The sequence below is a fragment of the Corvus kubaryi genome, unplaced genomic scaffold (assembly GCF_017639235.1).
Source record: "Corvus kubaryi isolate FWS band 111438036 unplaced genomic scaffold, C.kubaryi_AGA036_p1.0 37396, whole genome shotgun sequence".
NCBI lineage: Eukaryota > Metazoa > Chordata > Aves > Passeriformes > Corvidae > Corvus > Corvus kubaryi.
In genome coordinates this window covers 20,181,112-20,206,103 of record NW_024581135.1, presented here as the reverse complement: position 1 = coordinate 20,206,103, position 24,992 = coordinate 20,181,112, and the positions used below count along the sequence as shown (strand labels likewise).

The window sequence follows — 24,992 nt, the reverse complement described above, 5'->3', positions numbered from 1 at the left end:
AAACAGATAAAGGAGAATTAGCTGTAGTTTGTGAAATGAGTCAATTACTTCTGGTCACCATGCCTTACGAGATTTGGAGTTAATAGATCAAATCTAGTCACCAGTCCTTCTTGTCCATCATTTGGAAGAGAAAGCCAGGCATTCCTGCTTTCCAAGTTGTTGGTTGCTCTTTTGCAGTTCTGAGTGAACCAACTGTTGAAGTGGTTGAACAAATGAAAGTGGCCGAAGCAGTTGCTGGTGAAAGCTGATCAAGTGCTTCAAAACTCCAATTCAGGCAGCTCACCCACAGCTTCCAGTGATGTGATGGTCTAGCTGCCAGCAGAGCATTAAAGTTTATAATGTTTGAATCTATTTTTCTCTTTTATGAATTTAATAGATCATAAACTTATTGCTCCAAGCTTTGATTAAGCATTTGGTGCTGAAGCGTGTTTTTAAAATACACAAATAAGAAAAAATGCCTGCCTTGTGCTCAGTAGTTTTATCTGGAGAGACTCTGAAGCTGACAACTGTCCTCCAAGGATTTAGAGGGGAAACTAGGGATTGTTGAGTGACTACACAATTGTGACAGGAATCTGATCACTTTGGAGTGGGAAAGTTAATTTACTGGAGCCTTTATGTGAAATTGGAAGTCACGGAGGAGGTTGGTATTCCCTGGGTCCACCTCTGCTTGCTGAGAGGTGGCAGCAGGAGCATTAAGCAATGTATCTCGCCTCATCGTATCTGCAGTTTTAAATAGGTTGAAACTTAAGGCTGCAGTGCTTTCTTTATAATGCCCTTAAGAACAAAGGACTCTGAACTTCAGATTTTAGGAGATGGGGATGGTGGTAATAAACTCCAGAGTGCCTTTTACAGGAAGTGAAGCCTGACCATAATTATTTGGGGGATTGAGGAGTACTAGATTCTGTTTCTATGGACTTCTAATAGATCTATACCTGTAAGAGAAAAATAACAGGTTTTTTTGAGGAATAAAGGAAATCCTGATGCTTTTAGAAAAATTACTGTATGATGTCACATACACCCAGCATTTTAGCTATTCACTTTTGTAACTACCTTGAACTGAAAGCATACAGATACTTCAAGCTCTGTCTTGCATCTGTAACTTTTGATGGCTTGCATTTTTTTTTTCTTTGTAAGTAAACACACTTCTGAACTATATGCTGAAGAGCAAGAAATTGGAAAGTAAACTTACAATAAATACACGAGTTTCATAAGTCCTGCAAGTCTGAAACAGTATAATTTAAATCCTGGTCTTCCCTCTGTGGGTCTGTGATGCTCTTCAGATGACGTAGATTGAACAACAGAGGTGTTTCCCATTTCCATTCTCCACCGTGGAACTCTTCGGCCTCTTGGTTCTATGGAGACAAACTCAGATGATGCTACAAGTAGGATTTGTAATACCACTTTTTTTCACTCCTGTGACTTAGACAAATCCGACCTGTACACTGCATAGCTGTATTTGGTAAATATTGGGGGTTTTTTTCTAGTTAATGCTATGTTCTCATAGGTTCCACAGTTTTGTCCTAAATTTTGCAACAGTACTTTAGCCAATTTTTTTAGTGTGTGTCCTAATACCCTCTTGCTAACTACTTTGCTTCTCAAGGATGTTACAGCCTTTGTTATTTCTTAGGTTATTCTTAGTAAAAGTGATGAGAAAAGTAGTGTCCTTTAAGAAGTTGGTATTTTCATTATAAAGCAATTGAAAATAAAATCCACACATTATTAATAATAATAATCCCTTTAACATCAGTAGAATATTCAAGAGTGGTGGTGGTCTAGGGGGTGTGATTATCTTCATAAAGTAAGTTTTTATATTTTAACTGTGATAGCAGTGATTATAAAGACTGGTTTTATCAGTATTACTAGGGGTTTTGGTTAGTTTTTTTCAGGGTTTTTTTGGCAATTCAGTTATTCCTTGAGCTGGTGGCTGTTTGGGAGTGGTTGGTGTGTCTTTGATATATGTTTTAGAAACTTCCTGACTATTACATTAATGTCATGATTTAGTTTCAGTAGTTTTATTCATGGTACTAAGCTTTGGTAAGACGCTCTCTTGTAAGCTTTCTACAAGCTTCAGCTTTGAATAAAGTGGAGTAATTCTTGTTATAGTACCTGTGTTCTAAGTCTTATGAAGGTTCACTATGAGGAGTGGGATTTTAATATTTTAAAGCTACTGTAGGATTCAAATAGAAGTAATTCTTGAAGATGCAGGTTTGGAATTTTTAAAGGAGATTAAAAAAGCACTTTTTGCTGTGTATGTTATGGCCTCAATATGTAGTTTTTTTTTTGAAGTTTATTGCTTATTTAATTTACTTATACAATCAGATTGCATATTGCCTCTTTGTAATTAAACTATATTATTAAATGATTGCGATACAAGTAATGCCTAAGAGGAGTTATACCAGTATTCAAACTGAAAAGCAAATATCATGTTGGTCTTCCTTGTTAGGTGGTGCTTTGTATTCTGCATCCGTACGTGATTTTTTCCGCTTGCTTGCTTGATACATGCTGCCATATCCAGAACATGCAAGGGGTTACTATTAAGGAAGCGGCAGTTTTATATGTCCTGAATGTACACATTTTTCTATATACACAAACCACTGTCTCAGTGGAACTGTTTAATCATTAGGAATACTAATGTTTCTGTTAGGACCCTGAATTTCACAAAGCAGTCTCATAAACAAGCTAAACTTACATAAAGATTTCAGCTGCTTTTTAGTAAAAATGTTCTAAATTCCTGTTGTTTATTATTACATACCTCTTAAAAACTTGTGTCATTTTTTCAAATATGTAATTTTGTTAAACCCGATGATGGTTGCAGATAGTACAAAGTTTGGCATCTGGATTAATCATGCTAGTTTTGCCATATCATGAGTTTTAGTTTTTGGTATTGCTGTTTGCTTTCAAACAGAAGAACAGAAAGTGTAAAGTTCACAACAGCCTGGTTGTGCATTAGATGATACATTAATACTGTATTTCTTGTATTTGCTCCCTATTTGTTGTACTTGCAACATATATCATAATATGGGTATGACATACTGAAGCTATGACAATGAAATAATCTCCAGTAAATTACCTTAGTAGTGATAGGGTTTGGGTTTTTTCCCCCCCATGTTGTGTGATTGCTACTTGACCTGATTTGTTCTCTTGGCTAAATCACAACATGCTGTTCTCTGAGCCTTTCACTTGTTTTTTTTCTTCCAGAGAAGTGCAAACAACAGGCATCAGTCTCTGCCAGCGTCTGACACCACCTTCCTGCTGTTTCCTTTAAATCTTTCTCTTCGAGTTTGTTCAAAAAAAAAAAGGACATTTTTACTGCTATTTTGACTTTTTTTGTATATTGTTCTTGTGGCTTTGAAATCCCATCTTTCTAAGGGAAGCAAGCAAGCAATGAGGCAGTAATACCAGTGACTGTCAGAAGTTGTAGAATTTGGCAGTGTTCCACCATCCCTGTTGACCCCGGGTGGGATGTGTGCTCTCTCCTACAGCACCAGGTCACTCAGCCTGCCTTCTCCCACTGCCAGTTTTGCTTCCTGACTGGTGCTGGGCCGCAAGGCTCCAGTACCGTCCTGCTTCTCTGCTTTCCTTGTGCTTCTCTAAGCACTGGTCCTTCTCCTCAGTTTTTATTTGTGTGCACTGTTGATATTGCTGGCGGGAGGGCAGTCTTTAGATACAGGGAGTGGGGGTCAGTGCAGTAGGAGAGGAACCTTCCGGATGTTCGACCTCCCGCGCTCACCTGGAGGTGAGCTCAGTGACAAGGATGTACCCAGGAGTCTTCTCCCATGTCCTGCAGCAGATCACCATGCAGGAGCTCTCCTGCTCTAGTGCTGGCAACGAGGGTGAGTGTTTTATGCAGTTAGGATTTCGCACCCACGAGCACCTGTGTCTAGAAAGACTGGAGAGGAATGGTGGTTTATGTGAGGTGTCAAAGTTCTCACTGACCACCAGTTACCACTTGAGAAAAGATGGAATCCAGTTTTTAGGTTGTTGTGGATAACAGTTCAAATGAGAGTTTTTTTGGGAAATAACAGATTCTGTTAGTATTTTTTCAGTCGTTAATGAAAGTGCTCATGCTTTTTTAGGTTTAAGTTAAGGTGGGTTGTTACAAATGCATTTTGTTACATCCATTGAGTCATAGAATTTATTGGGTTTGTTGTATCAATGATCCAGAGATAGTGAGTGGAAGAACTTATTTCTGAAAAATAACCCATTTTTAGTGGAGTTTTCTCATTTGGTAAATAATCTTGTTAGCACCTAGTACTCGCAGAACAGTATTTTGTTGTGTGAAAGCAGTAGATGAAAGCAGTGAATGAGTGTTTCAGGTAACTACCAAAATAGGTAGCATGACTAACTATTAGGGATGGAAAGGGTTTCATTAGAGACTAAAGTGATTTTAACAGTTAGACCCAAACCTGCCCGGTGTACTCAGTCATTTGTGTTGATATTTGCTACCTTGTACTTAGAAATTTTCCTGTGGTTAGACTTTATCACATGTTAATATTTACTGTGGCTATGCAGGAGCTGAAAGGGATGTGGCTGCCAGCTCTGGGAGCGTGTGGTGTGTGTTGGCCCTTCTGGCGGTGGTAGCTCCTGCTGGGCACAGGCAGGTCGAGGAAGGCAGCCTCCAGCTCAGCCTGTTTGTTCTTCAGGAAACTGCTGTTGGTGAAACTTTCTCCTTACTGATGGTTTTTTTTTCAGTTGGCTGTGACTACTGCTTAAGTTTCAGCCATGCTTTTGTCACTGAGATAGTGCTGAAGCAGCAGGCTGGGGTCAGGAATGAGGTGCATGTGGTAGATATCCCTGTGCACCTGGAGACTCGTCAGTGCCTTTACCGTGTTTAACTGTAAGGCACGGGACTCGTTTGTATTTTCTTACTGATGGAGGTAAGCCTCGTCTGGTTCTGGGTCCTCTCTAAGTCCATCATATGTTTCGTGATAGATGTATTCATTTTAAAGCATTTTCCATGAGGTTAGCTGGTGCTTAGTTACCCCAAAGTGGATCAGTTGTGTGATCTGTGCACCAGATAAAAGATATCCCGATTTGTCAGATGTTGGTAAGGTGTGCTGCTGCCTCCCGGTAGCGTGGTCTGTTCTATCTCTATCAAGTTGGCTGCAGGAACTAGGCTCCACAAAGCCCACTTTAACCATCCAAGGGGTTTCATGGTACTCCCCTGCCTCTGGTGTGAGCTATTTTAAGGAGGAATCCTGCTTTATCTCCTGTCAGATTGGGAGGAGAGGTTGGATCACACTTGGTTTTGCTAAAATTATGCCTGCAGTGGTCCACAGAAGACAGTGTAACATCCTTAGCCCTTAAGAATAAAAGGGCAGTAGTACTATGAGTGTTCAGGTGCTTCTACGTGGTGCATGATGATAGTTACAGATAAGCATTTTTACTGGTATCTTGAATTATGTTTTGAACATATACCTGAAAATATTATTTTGTTTCTCAGGTTGTGATATCAAAGAATTGTAACTCTGCTCTTTCCTAATTTCTGGTTGCCCCTAGGGATTTAACTGCATTTACGTTTTGAAGTTTTATTCATGTCATTGCAGACTGTGTTCCATGAGGTTCGCTTAGCCAGCAAGATGGGCAGTTCTTAGGAAGGGACCGAGTTGAAAGGGATGAAAGTCCTTTTTTTTTCTTCTAAAACTTGAATGAAAGTGATAGTATAGCAGAAAAGAAAGCTGGTTTAAAATTAGATGATGAGCTTTGGATAGGAGAAATGGCTGTAATGCAAATTTCTTTAATGATAATGCTGAGCAACACTAAAACTGAATTTTTGACAGATGATTACATAGGATGTTTCTTTGTGTGTGAACTGAGTTGGTTTTAAATTTTAAAAATGTTCAGTACTCGAAGTTGCAACTGAATTCAGAGTATACTCTTGGTATCAACAGGCTTTGTAGCTGTCCTGTAAGAAGAATGAGTAAAAAGCTTGAAATATTTCCCCCCGTAGCCTTAAACTTAATTTTTTTATTGATCCGTATGTCATTTCATATAAGTCTCTTTTTTTTTCTCTATCTGTAGAATGGGAACAATGCTGCAAGGTCCCAGAAAAATGTAGGTGTGGTCATTAACATGTCAGCTCTGTGTGTGTGTAATTTGTCAAGCTGTGTTCTGAGAGTCTCCTCCCTACAAGGGACTTTCAGGAAATGAGTTTTCCCCTGTTCAGTGAAACTTGGATTGGTTGAGATGTAAATTAAAACAAAACACCAACCAACCAAGGTTTGGTTCCAACCTGGAGGAACGGTAGGTAGTTGCCAAATTCTCTGAGCACCACCTAGAAAGGGTACCTCCAAGAGAAAACAGTGAGCCATCTCACAGGTAGCATGGCCTGCTCAGCAGAGGGGACAGGATCCCTGTTGCACGAGCTGTGTGGTGGTTTGTGGTGAATCTTGTGATTCTGCAGTCTAAATATATTAATTAATACCTGCTATGTTATTTTTGTTTCAGTGTTTTGTAGTTTCTATGCTGTGTGGGCCATACAGGTATTTTGAAAAAGGAGGAAATTGATGATGTTACTGGAGGTTAATACCTTTTTCTTAAAGTGGTGTAGTACAAAAGCAAAAATATTTCATGTATCTTTTAATTACAGTTAGTAGTGAATTTACTGTCAAGTTTAATCTTAGAAGTGTAATGAACTTTTTTCATGTTGGATGTTAAAACTGTATGGAGGCTGATGTTCTAGTTGATCACATTGTAATAAGTGAAATAGATGAATATATTTGGAAAGACCTATGATTTTCTTTTTTAAAGTTTCTTATTTATAACATGTTCCTCGCCATGTAACAGCAAGAACAATATAGATTAAGAGTTACATACTGTGGTCAGTAGTTTGTCCTGTGTGCTCCAGGGAGCAGAGCACTTGCCTTGAGGGTCAGTGGGCTGCCTGTACTCGGGAGAATTTGAAGATCATGAGGGTAGAAATGGCAGTAGGAGCTACAGAAGTAAGGAGATTAAAAATTTCAGGGAATTAACAACTGAAATACACTTCTATTGACACAAATGCAGCTTTCAAATACTAGATGACTGATATTGTAACTCAGAAAAATAAATTTGTTCCATTCAATTGTTGAGGGGTTTTGGCCTGCCTGTCTACCTTATGGGTAAGTTCAAAAAAATTTATTTGTGGAAAAGCTGCACATCTTGTATTTCTTCCTTCATAGTTTACTTTTTCTGAGGAGGGTGACAACCAAAAGCCCTATGGGAAAGAGACATTGCTTGCTCTGTTCCTGCTCGATAGGTGACCTCTGCTTTTAACTTCCTTTCCACTCCTCCTTCAGATAGCAGAAGCTACTGTTTATTTTTGATATGTACAAAAGGCCTGTGCCATTTTAAATTCTTGCAGAACAGCCATTTTGTGGACTAGAGTGTTTAGAGCTCTCGATTTGCTTCCTTATAACTGAATGCTGCAAATAAAATTTGCTGTACTTTCTGGTATTTCTCTAGGTAGATGTTTCTTCTTCAGGACTGCTCCTGGCTTTTAGTCCTTCTCAGCATAGAAATAAATGGAGGGATGAAATGTAGTGAGCCTTTTGTTCAGAGTGGGATGCATTTGAGACTATCACAAAACTGGTGTTATCTTGTGACCTGTTAGTCTGCATCTCCAACAAGTGACCCATGAACTTGCAGTGTGCTTCTCCTGCTTGCTGCCTCTTCCCCAAGGGGACAGGGAGCGTCTGGTTTTGCAGCAAATGAAGCTGAAATGGGCAAATTCTGCTGCTCTTTCTGTTTGGATACCTTTTACAGAGTTGCCTGGAAGCAAGAGTAATTGCTGCACATTTCTCTACATAGATGAAGAGGGAGATGTAGAGATAGGCAGGCAGCACGTCACCTGCATATGTGCAGCCCAGGCTGTTAGTTTTTATCTCTCTTGACATAATGTTGTGTTCGAGGCAGATGTTTGCTACGTAGACAGGCAGTCTTTTAGTGTTCTGCCACAGATGTCTTGCATAGCTTTGGCCAAGACAGTAGGTACTTTCTGTAAAATAAATAGGTTTTTCTTACGTTATAGGGGGATTGTAAGCATAAACGTGTCTGTGTATTGTATATCTGTTTATTGTAGCATGAGTAGTACCGTGTAATACATCAACATTGATACTACTCTATAGGACAGTAGCAAGGAGTTGTTTTACTTTTGATTGACAAAGGCAACCCAAAGGGGTGCCATTATATTTTCTTTCAACTTCTAACTTTGTAGCATACAGTCATAAAGCAATGTATTTAGTGCCAGAACACTGATTTTAACTCTGAAGAAAGGTTACTGCTTTTGACCTTATAACTGTGTAATAAATCTTCCCTTTCCAGAAGAAAGCTACGTGGAACCTAGATAGGATTGTTTAAGGCTTTTTGAGAGATTTTAGAGATGTTAGGATCACATTTATGCATGCACAGTCTATTGTGGTCAGAGATGGCAAGAAACATGAGGTGGATGTGTTAGTTGGCTATCCAGTTGCTGCCAGAACTGACAGTTGTCTGGAGCAAAACTTTATTAAAAGCACTTTAAAAGAGGGCTTTGTATCTCTGATTATTCTGTCACTGTAGCAGACGTTCAAATCAGATGCTGTCATTAAAAGCAAGTTTTACTGAAGATGCATTTATTTTTCAGTATATATTTGTTCTAAATGCTTAGAGCAGTACTTTAGATGGTGAGAGTCAACTAGTCAATAAACCTGGTCTCTGGTATCACTTTCTTTAGCAGTGAAGAGTGCAAAATGGTCAGTGAGGACTGTGTTAACAAATCTATTTGTTTTTTTGGAACATTCTGGCTCTGGCAGTTTGCTATTAAGTGGTAGAGGTAGGTGGTGTTGAAAAACCACCAGTATCCTTCTGCCAAATCAGAACGTGCTCCTCGCTTACTCTTGGCAGTTCAGGATAAGAGAACAGTTGCAAGTGAGGAATCCAGACCTTTTAAAAAAGCAAGTAAATGTGACACTTGGGATTATATAGCATCAAGTTTCAGAGGAATGAATACCATTTCTTGTAGTGAACATGTTCAGGATATCGCCTGTGTAGTTTGTATATGTTCAGAGTGTTGACTTGTCAGGCTCGTTCTGCATGTGGTATTCTAGCCAACAACTTGAAATATCTGGTTTTAGCAAATTTTTTATTATTTAAATTCCAAATTGTATGAGTTCAGAGTAAGTCTTATAAATTAGGGCATTTCCAGAAGGGATATTATTCACTGTTGTTACTTTCCCTTGGTGTATTTTTTGTAGTGGCTTTTCTGTGTTATTGATATAGGAGGGCTTTCGTGATGGGGAAAGATATTGCAGATTGGGATTTTGACATAGGAAGTACACACTGATGTTGCCTAACTCAATTCTGTTTATAAGAGCCTAGAAGGGATTACTGGACATGGAGAGGGATTTTGGATGTGGGGAATTATTCTTCCAAGTGGGCTGTTCTTCAGTGGGGCATAGCATGTGTTTCTGTTACAGTGCCCATGAACTGATCTATTGAAGTCAGTAGTTAAGGTGTGCAAAGGAGAGGAGAGAATACAGTGATACCAGTCTTCAAAATGTAGCTTCCTAAGTGTCGTTGAGGGGTGTCAATTCCAGACAAACAGCCTTTGATCTATTAGTAATACAGAAATACAGAATCATCAAGGTTGGAAAAGACCTTCAAGGTCATCCAGTCCAACCATTAGCCTAGCACTATCATTGAAACCATTATATATCACCCAGATCCAGACACCTCTTAAACACCTCCAGGGCTGGTGCATCCACCACCTCCTTGGGCAAGTTATTCCAGTGCCTGACCACCCTAACAGTGAAAAAAACCTTTCTAATGTTTAGTCTGAATTTCCCCTGTCTCAGCTTAAGGCCATTTCCTTGGGTCCTCTCACTGCAGGCACCGTCGAAGAGACCGGCCCCACCTCACTACAGCCTCCCTTGAGGAGGTTGTAGAGAGCGATGAGGTCCCTCATGAGCTTCCTTGAGACTTAAACAACTCGCTCAGCCATTCCACATAGCACATGTTTTCTACACCTTTCCCAAGCCTTGGTGCCGTTACTGGATGTGCTCCAGCACCTCAATGTCCTTTTTAAAGTGAGGGGCCCAGAACTGAACACAGTATTCAAGGTGTGGCCTCACAATTGCTGAGTACCGGGGGAAATACACTGCATGTTCTTTCAATTGTTCTTTTTCCCTTCATTCCCTTCATTCATCACATTAAGCATTATTCAACAGACTCAGGAAGGACCTTGTCGTGGTTCTGTTGCTCATAGCAGTATTTGCTATGCTAACGCTTCCTGTACACAATGAACATGGAGTTATAGTGAAAGTCTGGGAAATGGATAGATAGATACCACATTGAATGTTCTGTGCTATATCTTATCTTCTCTTTATTAGTTATTTCATACTTGCCAACTCCTATCACTAACACAAAAAACCCCCACACAGCAAAAATAATGGCATAATAATTTCTGGGGCAAGATGAGAAAAGTTTGATTGGTGAAGAATTCCTTCAGGAAAAGCCAGCAAAATGAAAAATCTGGCTAGAAACTGACCTATTATATGTTTTTGCATGCCAAATAAAACTAAATGTTGATTCATTTTCTGAATAATGAACAAAATTGAAATGAGATAGCATACCATTGTTACAATGAGTATTGCAAGAAAACTTAAGTAGTTTTCAGGCCATCAGCACCGTTAATTTAGACTTCAGTCTTGAAAGCTGTTGTAGACATACAGGTTACCATTTTTTATGTTAGGATGTAATTTTTAAAGGTGCTCAGTCACTTGTTGCTTTTTTTTTTTCCTTTTCAGGTCTTTCTATTACTTACATTACTGTTGGTCTTTCTTGGGTACTGTGCTGTACCTCAAACAGGTTGTATTTACACCTGTGCAGTTGTTCGTGGAACCGAAGGAAAGTGCAATTTCTTGTATGCAATGCAATAGGGGAAATACTGTCACTCAGAAATTTCTCAGAGTTCTTCATTGCTTCAGGAGGCCCAAGCATTACTCTTGAGCCAGGTGTGGCTTTCAGGCAATTCAGTTGTACTTTCAGGGGATAGGACTGGTAGAGGGACTAGTCAGAAACAAGGCATTGCTGGATTGCCTAGGACATAGTTGCATGTCCAGTTACAATGGAACAGACCCTGGGGATCTATTGTCCTCTCCGTTGTATGAATCACTTGCTCCCTGAGCTCTGAATGACCCACTCTGAGCTACCATCCTCGTGGCATATACCCACTTGCATGAGTATATGTTGTTGGTCTGTTGCCAAATTCAAGCATTGGTAGGCAACTTGTAAATTCATCTCTGCCTCTGCTGCCCACAGCCATCTGACGAGACACATAATCCTCAAGAGATCCCTAGAATACAGCACCTAGCTAAAGGCTGGGAGAATTAAACGTTCTTAAATTGTTACCCACAAATGTCTCCTAGCTGGTCTGGAGTTGGCCCAAGTGCTTTATTCATAAGTCTTTCTTCAAGGTGTTGGCAGGGGTTCCCTCAGGAACATATTTCTCCATAATTCACTTCTCTTTTCCAGGTTGTTGGCCACGAAATTGAAATCCAAAAACTGGCAGCACAGACATGAAGTCTAAAGATCATTACGATTTTTTTTAACGTTAAAGAATTGATTTCTGTTGTAGAATGATTTGCAGAAAATTACTTATCTATCCAGCACCCAGAGTTTTCTTTATTTTAGATCAGATTTCTGGACTGTTGAACTGTTGGGACAAGTGAAATAAACAACATTCAAGAGCTACAGTAATTTAAAAAAATTTCCAAAAGGAAACAGACTGCTGCATCTTGGGGAGAGAAGGGACATGGAATATTTTCCTGTTCTTTGGGCACCAGAAGAATTAATTTTGATTAACCTAGCAATGTATCCAAAATGCATTTCATTGTCAACTTTTTAGTTAATGGGAAATTGCTTAGAAGTTACTGTGTTAGGGGTTTTTTTTCTCCACATCAGATAAACCTTTAATTCTCTGCTTAGTATTTTAATAAGTTTTCATCCAGCAATTATAAAACTGTAATCAGCAGATATAAATTTATAATATTTGTCAAAAACTGCTGTCTTTTTGGGTTCATAGTAAAGATCTTTATTTTTCTCATACTTTCAGTTTTACCACAGTTGTGCTTTTTCAGGCCAAAATTTGGCAGTTAGATTATTCCCCTCCCACAGGTTTTATGTAGACCAAAGCCTGATCTGTCCGCTAATTATCTGTCTTTACTCCTCAGCCTCCCATCAGCAGTAGTTACCTCTCGCATGCCCGCATTCCTCTGCCTGTTCTTTTGGACAGTCTTTCTCATTTTAAGAGGATCAGTTTGGGGAATAAAAACTCGCTTTAGATTAATAAGAAAAGCCTGTTAAGTTCACCTAGGCACCTTAGCAATGGTAGGGGGGTGTCTGCTGTGTTATGTGCTTCAGTCTTGCCTGATGCTGAGAAATACTGCATTTTCACTGTGCTTTAAAATGACTCTTGATTAATTAAATGGATTCTGTTTTTTCCTTACCCTGGGCTTAGATATGTCTCTCTGTCATTAGGATTTTCTTATCTTTTACAATCTTTTTGAACAGCTAGTTTCGCTAGAACATCAGGATATATTTTTGTCCTTTCCTGTTTCATCTACTGCTACTGTTAGCTTCAGATACAGCTAAAGTTTTCAACTTGAATGTAGTACCCTGAAGTTTTTCATGTTACCTGTTGTTTGGAGGTAGTAGCTACACAGTCTTCCATAAAAGAAGTTAATCTTGTTCATTGGGAAGTCAGTGTTTTTAAGCATTTCTAAACTCCCAGGTTAAACTTGGTCATGAGTGATCTGTGGCTGTTTGTTAAGTATTTTGGATGAGCTGTAACCTTGGGGCATTGGTAAGTAGTGTCCTCTAGGCTTTGGTTATGTAGCTATTGTCGGGACATAAATATAGTTCTGGGATTTTATTTTATTTGCTTCGCTTTAAATCTCAGAGATTGTCTGTTGCTCTCTGCCCTACTGACTGCTGATTTCGATTGAGTGGGACCTTCTTGACTTCAGGATTGTGATTCACTTTGGATGATGATGTACTTCAAAGCCTTCTGCTAAGAGTGGGCTGTATTTTTGCTGTTACCTTGAAATGGAACTCTTCTCAAATTAAAACTGCTTGGCTTTATGCCATTGTACTAGCATCTCAACTTGATTTCTTAGCACATTAGTCATTTTCAAGGCTGTTTTCAATTCTGTTCTCTGTGATTCCCAAAACACACAGTGGAAGAGAGACTATTCAAGACATGGTTTTGCAATACAGGTCAACTTTGTGACTTTTTGTATTTTGTTTTATTAATTTCTCAACCTCACTGCCCAAATGTTCTATTTTAAAGTGAACAGGTGTCATTTTTTCCAATTTAGAAATCAAGATTTGCATTCACTCCATACAGTTTGATATTGTAATGTATTCTGGTTTACCATGCTTTTTGCCTTGGTCAGACTTGTGTTTTAGTGCTTCCTCTATTCCTCGACTGACAACTTGTTCTGGGTTACCTTATTCTCTATTGGCATTTATAAGGCACTGAAAGTATAATCTGGAAGACACCTGGATCAATGTTTACCTAACTACATAATCGTTTATTATCAAATAGTTTGTTTTCTTGGAGGCAGAAATATTAACTTCATTACCATATTTTCCTGGAAATGAAAAAGTCCTTGCCAGTTGGTTCTGCAGTAAGGAAAACCCAGAATTTCAGAAAGCTAGGGAAGAAGAAAGAAGTTGCATAGTTCGGTTGGTTTGGTTTTGGTCTGGGTTGGTTTTTTTTCCCAAATGAAACAAGAGAAGAACTCAATTAAAAGGAAATACATGTGGATGCAGATACATATCTTCATGTGAAGAAAATGTGAAGAATGAAAAGTAGTTGTGTGGCCTCATTTTTAAGAGACTGCTTAAGGGTTTAAAAATCTGGGTTTAGTAATTTTCTGTAGTCTGTTCTGCATTTGGTATTTTAAAGCTTTCCTTTTACCTGCTGGTAAACGTGTATGCTAGAATGGCAACAGCTATCATACTCAATTGTTTTGAAGTTAAATTATTGGAGTATCAACATGGTAGGATAAATACATGTTTAGGATATTCCAAGTTGAAATTAACAGTTACTTAAGGACTTCAAGGATTGCATTGCAGTGCTGTTAAACAGTGGTTTCCATTCTTGGAATGGTTACCATGTTTCAGGTCTGGTTTGATGCCTTTAAAGGAATCTTGATGAAAAAACAGAAAAGGTTGTGGGGGCAAAAAGACCCCTACTTTCCAGGCTGCTTTTCCTGCTAGTGGAAATGCGTATACTGCCCCCCTGCCGCCTTTTTTGCCCCTCGCCCTTTTAGATGGATATTAGAATTACTGTTCTAAAGGATGCTACTGCCATTGAGGAAGACTACATGGTGCCAATATTATCAATGTTAATGTCAAATTTTCCTAAAAATATACTGGGCATAACTGTCATACTGTGTGTGTTGTCATAAAATCTGGGTGCCTACTAGGAGCACATCAGGAAATTCAGTTTACATTTGGGCTATTGTTGAACTGTCTTTTTCTATTCAACAGATAAAGTCTCCGTGTTGAAGTATTTTGCTTTGGCATTAAAAGCTATATGCATATAAATGCCTTAAGGAAACCGGACCAAACTAGTTTGGCTTTCACTTAAGTGAAAGGTGGTTTGTGCTGGCCTTAAATCCAGGAGAAGGGGGCCTCAGTCTAATGTGGAGAGTTGTTCTAAGAAGAATCTGGCTTCTGCATAATGAACTTTATCTTCATTGTAGAAAGCTGACAATGTGTGAAGCTGTTGATCTTCATTTCAAAGCGGTAATTGATTGCCAGATAACAAGAGTCAATTCAGGGTAATAAGAGAGTCAAAGATAAATCCTGAGTTGTAGTACAAGAGTATCGCAGAAGATGCAGTTTTAGAAGGTAAAGAATAATTGCAGCTGCAATTCTCTGCTAAACTTTTTCTCCTAAAAGATCAGTTTTATTGAGACCTGAGAAGTATTTGGTTATATAAGTGGATCATTTACAAGTATTTTTGTATTTGGGGGTGTAGAGCCTTGGGGTAGAGGTATAGTTGGACTTCATTGTTTTTTGGTCACTGGTTCTGAAGTGTTCTAACTACCATGGAGAATCCTTTGAATGTTTACATCTCTGTTTTGCTAAGGCAGACTACGGTATAATTGATCATACCAAATGCCATGAAAAAGCTTGCAGATTGCTTCTCTGACTTATAACTTTGAATTTCGACATACCCCATTGCTAAAGAAATTCTCAGAGGAATTTGGAGTACTTTTTAAAAAAGTTCCTGCTAAAAGTGTCCCTTTCAGGACAAGGTATCTATATATTTTATACTAGTTTTTAGAGGGGAGGCTCTCTATGGGTCTGATAAATTAATGTGGAGGATACCACCACTCTCCAAAAATACAAAAGCGGGAAAGTGTTGGTAATTAAAAAAAAACCCAGAAAACTATCAGAAGAAGTATTCAGAATCTGTAGTGGTTACAACAAATAAAGAAGCATAGTTTTTTAGGAATCCTCTGTGAATTTCAGGTAACCTTCCAAGGCCTTCTTTGGAAGGTAGTAGAAGTTTTCAATGGCAGTGTGTGGTAGCAATGCCAGTCTTTCCTTTAGCATCGTGGTAAACATGCTGTAAGTACTTGTGTAATGTGATTGAATGTCCCTTCAATTAGTGAGTTGGCTTTCAGGTGTGGGAATGACTTAGTTCAAATAAGAAGTCTGGGTATATTTTCAGGTCTGTAAGTTATATCAGTCTTGTTGGTAGCAAGGCATTCTGTGAGCAGGAGAATTTATAAAGTCTAATGTTTTAAAAAAATTGTATGTCCCTTGCCTTTAATATGTAATTTCTATAATTAAAAAAAAATTGTCCCTCACATGAAATGCCTTAAAGCTGACAGTACCTTTAAAAGTAGGTACTTGTGCTGAGAATGGAAGGATTGTACAGAGCTACTTCTTTCTGATAAAACAGCTGTGTGTTTGGATGTGAATAGTGTATTTTAAATTACAACACGAATGAGGAAGGTAGTTTTTGGGATCCTTCCTGGGATTTCTCTCTGTTGAAAGAAGGTTTGAATCCAGCTTTTCTGTCTTGTCCTTCAAATCACAAAGTAGCGGAGTGCGTGTTGCTTTTTGGTTTTGAGTATTTAACAATAATAAAACCCAAACCAAAATGAAACCCCCTAACATAATAGCAAAAAACCACTTCAACAGAAATAGTGAAGAGAATGCAGTGCGTTCATTGGTGTGTGTAGGCTCCAAAATCTGAGCAGAAAAAAAAGGGGTATATTTTATCTGTGCTGTGGATTGCCCCTTTACCTGCTATGTCAGCATTCTGACCAGTGACTTAACCCAGGGATGCTGCTCTTTTAGTGTGTTAGTATCTAGACATGGTACATGAGACCTGCAGTACTTCAGATGAGCCTTAGCTATATCCACAGTGATTATTGCTTTCCCACATTTCATAAAACGAACAGTCTAAGGTATGGTGGTATCTATTTCTGTAATGTACACGTGGCTTTACATCAGTAATTTTAAGTGATTGCTGAACTTTTGTGGGCAGTGACTATCAAATAGGCTAATAAATCAAAATACTGCTAGACCTGCTTCATTAAACGGTTTATTTGGTAAACTGAAATGCTTGTTTTTAGACTGACATACACTTAGAAACTTCTACTGTTACACAGCAAAATAATAATAAACTTTCCTGACAAATCTGTTGTGATTAATTTCTTACACTTTTTCAGAGCAATACTTTCCCATTAAGATATAGATTACATACATCATACATACTAGGAAAGAGTTGCTGAACAAATCTGCTTTAAAAAAAATACATATATATCTCCTTAATACACAGTCCATAAATGTAAGAAATATTTTTTGTGCATATGAGAAGTGTTCAATTTGTTACAGAAACCCTTGAAAGCAGTGTACAACTTAGGAAGCAAGAGTTTAAAGAGGATTCCCAATTGTTCTGCACTCAGCATACAGTACATACACAAGCAGTTTTTAACCCAGAGAGTTTACAATCTAAAGGATGTAGAAATTGGAGAAATTTTTACTAGGCAAGTTCAGAGGCAGCATTACAACTGCAGAGAAGGCAGCTGCAGTTTCAAGCTGTGTAATTCCCCAGCCTTGTTGGAAAAGAGTCCTCCAGATGTATATATGGCTGTGTTTGGGTGTAGTAACAAAATGTGGTATCTCCAACCTGCCACTCGCCGTTTGATTTTTCAAAAGAAGACTCTGCCACACATTTCCTGAATGTTTCCTTACCAGCTGTTTATGTCTTGGTGTGATTTTCTTCCATCAGAGGAGGTCCGTTACCAGTTCCCATGGTAAATGAGAGCTGACACCACACTTGCCATCATCTGCCTTCCTGTAGAAGCAGGAGCAACTTGAATTAGCCAAATAGCAGAACCAGTACTTCCCCTACCAGAGGGGCTAGCTCCATGGCCAGGAGTGGCCAAAATGTCAGGAACAGAAAGATCTGTCTAGGGCTTGAATGCTGAAGATTTTGAGATACTCAAGAGCCCTATAAGAAAGTGTCTTTTGACTTATTAATAGCGAGGGAAAAGCTATGTTGGTGAATTGGTTAGAATGTTTAGCTGATGGGTAGAGGTTTATAGCAGCAGTTAAACTTTGCAAACTAGTTTTCACAAAAACAGAATTCCAAAAGCTTTTTTTCATGGCACTATTCCTTTCTGAACTGCTGTGTTGTCCTGTGGGACTAAAAAGCACCAACTTGTTGTGTCTTAGTTGGAAAAAATTGAGGCTATTTTACTGTGTGGTACTTGAAGGATGTGCTATTACAATAGTGCATAAAGACTTCAACATGAAATATCTTATTTAAAATAAAGCAACTGAAATGTTTCCAATTGAAGATAAACTGAATGTTCAAGTAGTTGAAAAGATAAAAATGCAGAATGCAGTTTGTGTAAATACGGAAGACTTATTTGTCTACATCATCTTTCAGACTCATTAAACAGCCGTAAGTGATTTAAATACAAATTAGGAAGCTGCACATCATGTTGCAGCCTACTCATGTAGGCTGAGCTCATCAGAAACTCCTTTTGTTCCTCCATTTCCTTGCACCTTATTTTCCTTGCCGATGCCAGCAGCACTGCTTAACCCTATTTACAGGGCTCTGTCAAAGCCATCACCTCTGCAAGGGTCTCTGTTAGTCTTGGTTCCCTTTTTATTGCTGATCCTGCTCCTTCTGTCTGATCTTTGGACCTCCATATAACACTGCATTCCTTTGCATGTGTTGAGGACTGTGATCTACCTTCTGATTTTCCTTTTGTTTCCCCCTGTAATTCCTGCTTGTTGATCTTTGACATTGATAGTCTAACATTTAAATAACACAGAAAACAAGAGCACTGCAGAATGCATTGCAGAATTGGGAGGTTTTATGCTGGAAAATACTTTCTTCCTGTCAGCTAGTTTTTAATCTATAAATAATTGCCTGGTTGGTGTATTGCATACTGCAGACTCTGTGTCTTACATGCCTCTAACAGGTTCTAGTTTTCAACCAGAGTTGACAAGGCTATTCTGATATGCAGAACTTTCCATGAAATTTTTGCAATTCCTTGAGTGCTTTGGTTATTAGGTAACAGATGGTGAGTCATTGTCAAGTTGAGGGTACAAATCTTTCCTTTGCATAGGCCAGTGGTATGTTTGGCTTGTTTGTAAAATATTCCACTGCAAATATTAGGAAATGTAATTAACTTATATATGTATTTTTTAGGAGCAATGGATGAACTTCATAGCCTGGACCCAAGAAGACAAGAATTGTTAGAGGCAAGATTCACAGGAGTAGTAAGTGGCAGCACTGGGAGTACTGGAAGTTGCAGTGTTGGAGCTAAAGTAAGTCCTAAAAGCAGTCATTCAGATCTGCCATCTTTGACATACTAATTTATCTCACACCATCTCATTTTCATATTGTCCATGTGATTTACTTATAAAAGCATTGGGTTGAAAGAGGCTCTCAGAAAAATCCTTCTTAGTTTGTTATTTTGCTTTGAGATCGGGTTGTTTATCCTTAACCTTTCTGTGATGTGGACATTGAGTTGTTCTTAAAAACACCGAAGAATGAGCTCATACAGGGTCTTCTGTGGTTTTGCTGTAGTGCGCATGTGATCAGAGATGGAAGATTTTCACAATATTTAGGTGGAGTTGTCCCTGCTGCAGATGAGCATCTACTTACAGTTCAGCTTGAAATAGACACAGAGAGATTGTTTTTAAGGTTAAACTTTTTTGAAGATTAATACATATAGATAAACAAATTATTTCAACATTTTTAGACATTTATATCAATTTCTCTTACTTTCATTGTAGACTTCCTGTCCTTTAGTACCTAAGCCAGGATGCAACACTTGGGGAAGAACCTTATGAACACTGAATAATTACCTTCCATGTTTTGTGTATTACCCTTCAGTTAATACATCTGCAGTATAAATTTGTTGCATATTCTATGTTGCATAGCTTCAGCTTCCAAGACTGATTTCTGCAATACTATTGCCTAGGCAGAAGTACTCCATTTTGTATTTGTGCATTTGAATGTTTGTTCTGCATCAAGTATAGTCCTTAATAACTGATACTAAAAAGGTGTAATACTAATTTTTTTAGGCACGTTTCCCTCATGACTAAATTACTTCTGAATTCTGTTTCCAAAGTGTTTGCAGTGTCCTCATATTTTAACTGCTTTACACAAACTTGTAGTATTTTTAGCTTCCTATGCTGTATTTTAGTTACTGGTATAGACAGAACAAAATACTTCCTGATAGCAGACATTGATGAAATTTCTGAAGACATGTGTGATATTGATGACTATTAACAAACTACACAGAATTGAAATTATTGTATAGTGATCTTGCATCATATCTTAATTGCTTTGGAAAGTGACATGAAGATAACTGTCAGAAAGCTGTAAAAAGATGACATACTTGTTACTACCATTTAAACCAAGAAGTGAGTTAAATAGTCAGGGGAAGAAATGAGGTTGGACTGACACAGTGACGTTGATTTACTGTTTAATTATCTTCTCATTATGATTGTTAAGTTGTATATTTGCCATATTTATGCTTGAAATTAAACACAATAATTCTGGTCCATCTTTGCTTATTTATTCCTTGGGTTCTCTAGTACTGCTTACTTCCCTAATTAATTAACTCATTTTAATAGCTCAGGTAGCTGCTTATCATTCAAATTACTATTTATCCTTTTTTGTTACTAGATCTGTACTTTTAGCTTCATTTAACTTTTAGCTTTTGATAAAACTGTTTTGGTCCCTTGCTTTATTGCAGATTTCCCTCTTCATAATCTGTCTACTGTTGTCTGTGTAATACATTTTTTTTTTTAAAGGCATTATCAAGTTTCTTGGGGTTCCTCTTCTTTAAACTTTGATTCTCTGTGAGTCACTGCTTACCATTTCCATACGTCTGTTCAAATCTTTTTCTTGTTGTCTGTTGTTCAGCTGATTTCAGCTGTTAGCCAAATTACATTCCACTTTCACATTCTCAGTTTGTTCATCCAAGTTAGCCAGAAAAAGAAATTTAAAATAACTAATTTCCTTTTTCACTCTGCCATGGAAAAAATAACGTTTCTTGTTCCTGATGCATTCCAAGATCTGTATCTCATCCAGTTGGTTTCCAAGTGGATATCTAGGTGAAGTGGGTTTTTTGAATACTATCAAGATGCTTTGATAAATGTTTGCAGAAGGTACTATTACCACTGTTTTCTGATAGATGCAGCTCCTCATCTAAGACAATGTTGTTCTTACCTTCTAGTCCTGTGATTTGTTACACCATCAGTAAAATGACAATTATATCAGTTTTGTTTGTATTTCTTTTATCTGTAACCATTCAGTATATCGATGCGGGTAACATAAAGTGTAGTAGCTGATCTGGGCTGTGTTTGGAGAAAAACACATTTTAAAAATACAGTCTTTAGTCTTGGTGGGAGATGTTCAGACAGGCTTATCTGATTCTTGTTAAAAAAACTGATAAAACCTTTTTGGTCTGATGTACAGAGGTAACTGGGAAAATGTGAGGTATAAATATAATATCCATTGGTCTGCCTTCACTTTGAAGGCCAAAATGAGAAACTTCTTTGTATACAAACCCAAATCCCCACGTGCCAGATTATCATTTTCCTAAACTAGCAAGACAATACAGAGCTTGCAACTGCACTTAATGCTTATTTTTTGAAATATTCTAGGTCATTATATTCTTCTAGTAATTAAATTGAAATGGACTCTTATTTATTTGGAATACTCTTTTGAAAGGTTACCCTTATCAACTGTTTTGCTGAAGAGTTTTGGAATTTCTGGGGGAAAAAGCCCATCATGTTCAAGCTTTTTTAGTAAGCAAGGTTGGAAATACAAATGTAGGTTATTGAGATTGTCTTAGCTGACTCCGATGACCAGATACTGACACAGTGCAAGGAAGAACTATATATGGGCATTTCTGTACTGGAGACTGCCCTGGGGGTGAAAATACGCATGGAAATTTTGTGTGTTTAATTAACATTTCTCTGGAAATTTTAATTCGGAGATGATCTAGTTATTCAGAAGATGTCACAGATGAGTATTGTCCTGCAAACTGATACAGGGCTGGAATTTAATGCTCGGGTGCAAACTGCTTTGGAACTAGTTTCACTTCAAAGTATTTGTTCTGCCTTCCTGTATAGAAGAGACCAGTCCATCATTATAAGATTTTTGGTGGGCTTTTTTTTTAATAAAGGGACACTCAGTTGATGATGACTTATTAAAATGTCCTTGTGCCATGCTGTGTTCAAAAGATCTCTGAATAAATCAGTCTTAGTAAATTTATTAATAAATTTTGTAATTTGGGACTATTTCACTATTTGGGTTTTTTTTGTTGATGGTGGTTTTTTTTCTTCCCTCCTGTAAATTTATTGCTTTGTAGGAAATAATTTGTTTTAAGAAGGTAGAATAATACTGTCAATAGGTTTTAATTTTCTCCAAGACAGACTGGACTATTGCAAAGATTATTTTTAAAATCTATTCCATGACAGAAAATTAAAACCTATTTTCATTAAAACCTCTTTTTCTCCCAAAATTGAAGAATTTTAGTAGTCCCCAGCACTTTCTTCATTGGTTTTGAATGTGCTAGGGTCTTACTTGGCTTAAAAGCAATAGAAATTCAGAATTTACTGTGCCCTGTCAAAATACCTGCCTCTCAAGCTTCTTATCCCCCTTGCAAGTCACAAGTGCTCTCTAGTCAATCAGTTTTTCCATGTCAGCATGAAATGACTGTTACTTGTTGTAACTGAGAGTGATAATAGTGGATTATGTTTTATAATTCTGTGTGTAATGTTGGGTATTTTATTTGTCTTGGTAGGCCTCCACAAATAACGAGAGTTCAAATCACAGCTTTGGAAGCTTAGGATCTTTAAGTGATAAAGAATCAGAGGTAAGTATATGGAGCAGATTCATTATTACCTCAGAATTTTAATGCTAACAAGTAATTTTTTTTTATTCTACTTTGATGCCTTATTTTGTATAGAAGGTTTTAAAGTAAAATGCAGACAACTCAGATAGATAGGGAAGAGCATAAATAACTGAAAGACACCATCTTGGAAGAGGAACCATGACTGGAAGAAGCCAGTTTCTTTGGATTTTTGGTCATGAAACTAGCTGCTTCTCCTTCTCTATTTATGTAGTCATGGTCTGAGGATACATACAGCTTTTGGAGCTGAAAATGCTTAAATAGTTTGCTGTCTTTTGTTTCATAAGTGGTAAGTGTTTCATCAGCACAGATGACTTTGACTGGTCTTTGGATGAATCCCTGAAAGTACTCTAGAAACTCGTTTACCATGTTTTCTTCTAGAATATGGATTTATGCCAAGGACAGACAGTAGCCATCATCTTTATTTGTAAAAGCTGCAGTTGTCCCTGTGTATTTTTTTACCTGAATCCAGTTTGTAATCCAAAAAAAGGATTCATGCTTTTATTAGGTTTTAATGTGCAGAGCTCAGACTTCCCTTGAGTAGAATATTTTCCTCAGTGATGAGCACTGACATAGTTGCAGTAGTGCTACAGTTATATTGTAGTATAAATAAATACTCTTAGAATTTACTTATTTTGGAGTTGGTGAGTCCCTCTGACAGTTTTGCCTCTGTGTGTTGCAGACTGTGTGGACAAGGTTATACCCATTGTAACCAAGGGTGGATTTCTAGCCTGGGCTGGACCCTGTGTGACAGTGTGTCATGCTGGAGAGACAGTTGTTTGGAATGTGCTGTTGACGTTATTTTCACATGTCAGAGCTTTGCTTTGGGGCCTGATTGTTCATTTGCTCAGTCACTACAAGATGCTTTTTACTGGGCTGCCCAGCAAGTAAATTTAATTGGTTCCCAAAGCTGATACCTTACAAATAAAAGTTCTGTATGTGTGCTTTGTTTTTCTCGTTGAAAAAATCTCTGCTATGTTTTTTTTCCCCCCTCACCTTTTCCAGCTGGATTATGCATTCAGCTGCATAGACTGTTTTCTTAACCAGAAGATTCTGTCTGTCTGTTGTTTTTATTCATGGCTTTTCCTAGAAATAATCAGGGCAGTGATGCAGTTCTGAAGTAGGTGTGGGAATAGAAATGTGCTGCAGTGGCCTGAAGGCTATGATGCATTATTGCACTTCCTTGACAGAAAAACATGTCTATGAGTAGTTGAGTGATCTCAGAACACTGACTATATGTGTAATAAGTTTCCAGTGTAGGAAAATGTTATTTTACAGTTGTATGCATGAGATACAGAGGCAAAGCTTTTCCAAGGTGTCAGAGTTTGAAAGTCTCTGCACAGTGTTTTAACCTCAAGCCATGCTTCTGGGTAGGGATAATATTTTTTCTTTTAAATATTCTAAGACTTGTATTCTAAAATAGAAATAGACTTATTTTTCAGAAATGTCCCTGCACAGAAGTCCAGTGCTCCATTGCACAGTGAAAGATGAGTCTTAATGACATTGAGTAGTGAAATACAATTTCTGGACTCTTTTTCAGAAGTTGTTAGTAGTATTCACTTAAATTATAATTGTAATAGCAAGTATGTTAATAAATTTTTACAGTTCTTAAAACTACATCTGATTATTTATATGCTAAAGTACCATAAAAAGTAAGCTGTAGATCTTAGTATTGCAAAAAGGTTGTGGAATTGTTTTGTTAGTTTTTGTTTGTTTTAATAGTGTGACCTTGAAGGTTTCATAGTAATAGTGGTGGTAGTGTGGAAATAAGATGACTTGCTCATTGGGAAGCAGTGCTGTCATTTGATGTTGAGAGAGCACTGTTGTATTATAATAGGTTTTGGGAGTAAAAAAAAAAAAGTAGATATGCCAATCTCAGAATCATTGAAATTAATTTCTAGCAAGAATGTAAATTTCTGATCAAACCGTGATGATATGTTCATGTCATTACTCTGTGCTGTGAAGAGAAGACTCGGGAAGCACAGTGAAATTGAGGGGAAAACTAGGATCAAGACCAAGATGTATGAGGCTGTGCTAATATGCCAGGCTGTGTGTGACTTTAATATAACTTTACAATCTAGCATTGGATAACCTTAAAACTTTTATCTTGCTTATGAAATAGTAAGATTTTGATCTAAATCTTGGCTATATGTAAATACTTTGGAAGCTACAGAAAATAGCTTCAGTCTTCATTTACCAGGAGGATACTCCCCAGCCCCATTAGTCTTCAGTTTCTTGTAATTCATATGACTCCATTCATTAGGAAGGATTTTGGAGCACATTTTCTAGTGATTGATGTGTGCTGTACATTATCATGTGAATTTTGTGCTTAGAAAAGGGGAACATGACCTTGTTGAGTAACCTCATTAATAACCTCATTAGTGTGCTAGTACTTTCTAGTTTGGAAGGTTAAATTAAACACTGAAAGAAATCAGAAGAGCTTAAGGAAATAGGCACTTATGAATTATTTGAGTTTTAAAACTATAAACCTCTTTAAATGGCTGGTTTTTAAATACGAGCCACAGCAGCTGGGAACTAATTTTGGTGGGGGAAATC

At 37.7% G+C, this 24,992-nt stretch overlaps 1 protein-coding gene across 1 annotated transcript in view; it reads left to right on the top strand.

The window, feature by feature from the left end:
- Nucleotides 1–24,992, top strand: part of TLK1 (tousled like kinase 1) — a 68,385-nt gene that overhangs the window by 6,916 nt on the left and 36,477 nt on the right. The window contains exons 2-3 of the mRNA XM_042040563.1: nucleotides 18,713–18,831; nucleotides 22,329–22,400. Of these exons, the coding sequence (XP_041896497.1) occupies nucleotides 18,713–18,831; nucleotides 22,329–22,400 (191 nt within the window). The remainder of the gene's footprint in view (nucleotides 1–18,712; nucleotides 18,832–22,328; nucleotides 22,401–24,992) is intronic.